At 33.7% G+C, this 5,874-nt stretch overlaps 1 protein-coding gene across 1 annotated transcript in view; it reads left to right on the forward strand.

The window, feature by feature from the left end:
- The first annotated feature begins 17 nt into the window (after positions 1-17).
- The window catches only part of LOC105367376 (stromal membrane-associated protein 1), a 9,182-nt gene continuing 3,325 nt past the window's right edge, over positions 18-5,874 (forward strand). The window contains exon 1 of the mRNA XM_011506071.1: positions 18-858. Within this exon, the coding sequence (XP_011504373.1) occupies positions 744-858 (115 nt within the window). The 5' untranslated portion in view covers positions 18-743. The remainder of the gene's footprint in view (positions 859-5,874) is intronic.

Consider the following 5,874-nt stretch of genomic DNA (forward strand, 5'->3'; position numbering starts at 1 on the left):
ACTACACGACGTGGAGGAGGAGTAGGACCGGAACGAACGACTTCATATCGGAGAAGGAGAGGAAGCGCGTGCGATTGGCGGTGGGGAACGGGGAGAGTCGAGCGAGGAGGGAGACGACGAAGCGCGTCGCTCAGAACAACGAACGGTCGCGTTTACGCACACAGCAACGTATAAAGGCTCACTGGTCAGAGACACGTCCTTCCAATACCTTCCATCGTTACACTACTCTCACACCATTTACCGCGCGTCCACCACCGTCCCGCCCATCCCGCTTTCGTAGTCGTACATCTTCTCCAAAAGAAGGAAAGAGAGAGATAGGGAGTCACAGTGTGTCGGCGTGCGTCTGTATGCGAGCGAACGAGCGAGGAGCGGTCGAGGGCGCGGAGTAGCGAGAGCGAGAGAGGAAGAAGAAGAATAGTGCACACACACAGGGGCAAGATGTCGAGTCGCGAGTCGAGTCGCGAACGACTGGCAGACGGCAGTGCGGCTGTAGCTCTGGCACTTGGCGTTGCGAGTTTCGGAGTTGATTAGTACGACAGGAGAAGCTCGTCGTAACGCGTATCCTGACCTGCCTTGCGCTCGTTGATCGCAGAGGAACCGAGACACAACGGGCCTCATCGTCGCCCATTCCTCGCGATCGGTAGCCTGTCGCTCCCTCCCTCCCTTCGCCGCGCGTGGGTGTGTGTGTGTGTGTGTGCGTGTGCCTGTGTAACCTAGAGTCGAGCTTTCGGCCGTCAGTGAAGATGTCGCGGCTCGAGAAGGACCGCACCAAGCAGATACAGGCTAAGTGCCAGAGCCTCCTGACGCAGATGCTGCGCGATGAAGATAACAAATACTGCGTCGACTGCGACGCCAAAGGTACGCCCCGTCGTTTGCTTCGATTCGCTCTACTTATGACTATTCGCCACCTCCCCCCCCCCCTCTGTCTTATACCAACGCTCCCTTTGTTTATTTCGTTTTTATCTCCCATTCGCTCGCTACGAGGATGGCTCACACGATTGTACGTTGGCCGCGTGGATGGTCGATTCTCTCTTTCTCTCTCTCTCTCTCTCTCTCTCTCTCTCTCTCTCTCTCCCTCCCTCTCTTTCTCTCTCTCTCGTTTACCGACTCGTACACTACCTGTACGTGCACTTGCGCGCGCGCGCTGACCTACGTGTAAATGAGCGATAGAGAGAGAGAGAGAGAAAGAAAGAAAGTCTGTTTCTCTGTCCTCCGTCCCAAGAATTCGTATCAGACATTCGATTTTTCATTACGCCTCACCGACGGCCAAATCGAGCCTCAAGCAAATTCTCCACATCTAGTTACACGCGTTGGAAAACTATACGCAGTCGCATGCATGTTTTCATGTGTGCGTACGTGCCGAAATAATATTATGTGTATGGAAATGCATATGCGTGCGCATGCATAAGCTTTCTCTTTTAATCAACAAATTGACTGCCGGCCGAACTTCGTTACCCATCATACCTCATCGTTCTTTCGACAAAATATCTCTCGCCGATGCTCGAGAGAAATTATATTTAAAAGATCCAAAAATATGATATTTCTTTGACCCGATACCTTCCGCTATTCACACTTTCGCAATCTAACTTGTGATTATCGATTCGTCTCGGATAGTCTTGCATTTTGTCATGCATATTCTTTAAGGATATTTTAATGTATTAATATTTTCATAATTTTCTAATAAAAAGATAAATAAAATATAAAAACAATCTAGCTGACGAGATGAGAGATTTTTTTAAATTATTTTATCGATGTAATCATATTTGTAATGCAATTGAGATTCGTGTAAACGACTAATAATCGAATGAAAATTACTATCAAATTTATCCTCTAGGAAACGTGCGCTTACGTACGTACACCACAAATTCGTTCATTTAAATGTGTCAATGTGATTTTAAAGGACTGATAGAACTTAAAGTATTTAGGCGACTCTAATTGATTCGATTACTTTAATTGACGTAAATTTATGATAATAAATTAATACTTAACTTACCATTGATAAAGACTATTAGAATGTCAAAGTTAGCATATTTCATGCCATCCATTGTAAAACATTTGATACTCTAATTACCACAGAAAGTCGATCACGATACACAACACGATCGTGCAATATAAAAAGACCGCGAATCCCTGATTGTATAAACACTTGGACCGAAGAATTCTCAACTCGACTATACCAAGCTTCCCCAAGTGTAATATTTATTATTATTCGCGAACGCTAAAATCGTGAAAACGAGTGTTACATGAGTTTGTTGCAGCCTCTGTGCGGGCCCGGAGTAAACGAGAATTGAGAATTGAGTCGGTGGAATGAAGAACAGCTCGGAGAAGAACCGTCGGAAAGGGATAACAATAATAACAATAACAATAATAATAATAATAATAATAATAATAACAATAACAACAACAACAACGACGACGACGACGACGACGACGACGACGACGACGACGACGACAACAACAACAGCAATAATAATAATAATAAAGTCTTACCAACGTCGGCAATGACTAATGATCAGCCTCGTCTTGGTTGCCGTGTCGTTATCCTGTATATCGATTGGTCCAAGTGAGTCGAACCGCCGGCGATGCGCGCGATCCACTTTTGTGAACAACAGGACCACCGGGGATGAACAACGCTGGTGTATATAAACGAGCAATTGACTTCGACGTAGGCAAAATAACGTAGCCAACGTACACGAATAAACTTTTGTAACCGATTGAACGTGTGTCGAAGTGTGCACCGAATATCGAAAGCCTCGAATCGAGATCATCGCCTAGAGAGTGGCAAAACTCGGCGAGTCTCCGATCACTTTTTTTTTTATCACTTTTCCTACTTTTTTATTGACCCGCGAAAACTATACGATCGGATAAGTTACGAAGAAATATTTGCTCAACTACATATTAGCAGTATTATTAACAAATGAGAAGGACTGATCGATCGTATGCATCCTGCGAACTTATTACTTAAGATAAAATTGAATTTCTGCTTGAAGATAGAGCGAAAAAAATTAAACATAACTCTCGTTAATTAAAATATTGATAAAAATAGTGATTGATAAATTTATTAGTCGATTTTTTTAATACCGCGTAATAAACAATTTTATGTTGGTTAATGTTATAGTTAGTGCCATATCGAAAAAATGACACTTTCATCGAAAAACTAAACCGATGACCTAATTGTTTCCTAAAGTCTTCGCGAGATATGAATATTTTTTACTTCATAATGCTCATATTTATTTATAACAATTTTAGTAATTATAGTGGTCGTTATAAAGTATTTTATAATTAGATGATAATGTTAAGTAATTTGAACCTTCGGCTGACAAATATAACAGTTAATTTGTTAAGGAAAGAATGTAAAGTTTGTATGTTTTAGGTAGAGGTATGTAGATAGAAAGTTTTGGTAAAAAAAATTTTAATTTGTCAAGCTTTTTGTAACGTAAATTCAAAATTTAAACATATAAAATTATTCTATAATTTTTCAATTATATTTCATATTTAAAGCAGTAAGGCATATTTATTATAACTTTGAATTAGTCTAGAATGTCGATCAAGTTTATCAATTACAAAAAATATCTTATATTACTACTAAACTATAAAGGAAAAATTAAGAATAAATAATTTTTTTTTTTTTTTTTTCATTTAAAATATTATCCAATTAACCATGGAAGAATCAGCTTGAATTCTGTATAAACATTTATAAAAAATATATATATAAATGAATCAAAGTATCACACATACTGTGCTTGGTGGTTATACCTGAGATTATTTGTATTGTTAGTCCATGTTGCCAACCCAGGTTTTTTTTCAATCGATTGCAATCAAATGCTTTGCATTAGCTTACCAACGTTACGTCTGTCATTGCATTAAAATAATATTAGAGTTACAATTTTGTATCTTTGTATTATTAAGTAATTTTACATTCTACAATCATACTAATTATTACAAGCTGTCAAAACTTTGTTCTGCAATGCAAATATTATTTTCAAAAAGAAATGAAATTTTCTTGTATTTATTACAATTTTTCTACAATTTTTATTCTACAGATTATTACGAATAGAATCAAAGAAGTATGAAACGTAGCAATGCATTCATATTGATATTGTTTGACATTGATAAAAGTTTTTTATTAGCATTGAATTTTAAATTAACAGTAGCTATATTTTCAGATTGCATAAAAACTTTAAATGTTTTATTTAATTCATTAATAAAGACCAACGAATGAAATAAAAAATTCCCTCCTTATATTTAATAATTAAGATCCACAAAATAATTGAATTCCCATAATATCAATAAATTCAGAAAATAGCGTAATGAATATTAATTCGTTTCATATTGTTCTTTTCTTTTTAAGCATCGACTGTTTTACTACATATAAAAGTATTTAGACATATTGTTAGAAAATAATAAAGATCTCGAATTAAATAAAATACTATTACAACTTGGTTGATTTTGAAAAATTTATTTCAATCGTTCATTTCTCTTTATAATTTATGTATTATAATTAAAATGATATAAAAATGGAATATTGAACTTGAATCCTGTATATCCTTCATCGCTTTTTTTGTTTTTATTATTTAGTACATTTATTGATAAAAAGGTAACGATGTTCTTATTAGGTAAAAGCGAGCAACAAATTAACTGTCATCAAGTCTATAAAGACTGAATTTCCTACAAAAGAGATTAGTTCTTGTCTATATTTCTCCGTTGACTTTGGTTACTTGTGGGTTTTCTAATCTTGGATAATTTAAAGTTTTCGTTGTCAAATGAATTTTGTCATCTGAAAATAATATAATATCTTTAATGGCAGAAAATACTTCATTGTATACCGTAAAATATTAAACAATCTTTTATCAATGCCTGAATAATCAATAAAATATTAAAAAAAAATTTTTTTTAATTGCAAGTATAAAAATAAAATATTTAAATTCATAAACACATATATGTGTGTGTGTGTGTGTGTGTGTGTGTGTGTGCGCGCGCGCGCGCGTGTGTGTGTGACAGAATGCGTATGCAATATTATAAAAAACAAAACACCAGTGATACAATCATTGTAAAAATATTTTTTTTCGAGTGGTAATTATTAAAAAACATTAATTAATTTTATTAATAGTTGCGTTAGATTTATATAACATTTATAATTTCGTTTATTAATAGTTAAAAATAGAATTTCTAATTATTTGATATAATTATAAACTAACTACGTTATCTTAAGTTTTGAATAATAGTGTTTTGATAAGGTACAATTGTATTCGCTATTCTAACTGCTTGCAAAGAACGTTTGCACCTATTTGCCTAAGAATAAAGTATTTTGTAAATTATATTTGTATTTTACAATTATAAAAGATATATTTAAATTTTATTTCAATTTAAATATTTGAATTTATTTATAAAAAAGAAAAAAAATAGTATTAAATTTATTTAATACAGTTAAATAAATTTAATTTAACTGTATTTTATTTAGTTTGAAATTTTTAATAACATTACGTAAGTAATAGTAATTGTAATATGTTTTAGTTTTATGAATAACATTTTTTATTATCAGTGTTTTATTATAAAATTTTCTATTATCAAATTTTTATTATCAAATTTGTGAAAATAGTTGAAATTGCTATTTAATATATAATTTAATTCAAATGATTCAGATAGTCGACAGTAAATACTCAAACCAGAGTTTCTCAATATTTGTGTAATAAGTTGATTGTGGATTTGAATTTGTATTTTAAGGTAATAGAGATTTTATGACGGAACGTGTATAATTAATAAAACGTTATTTAAAAAACAATGGCGACTACATATACGTATATATATATATATATATATATATATATATATATATATATATATATATATATATTTTGTGTAAAATTTTAAAAA

Source organism: Ceratosolen solmsi, unplaced genomic scaffold (genome assembly GCF_000503995.2).
Source record: "Ceratosolen solmsi marchali unplaced genomic scaffold, CerSol_1.0 scaffold7, whole genome shotgun sequence".
Lineage (NCBI taxonomy): Eukaryota > Metazoa > Arthropoda > Insecta > Hymenoptera > Agaonidae > Ceratosolen > Ceratosolen solmsi.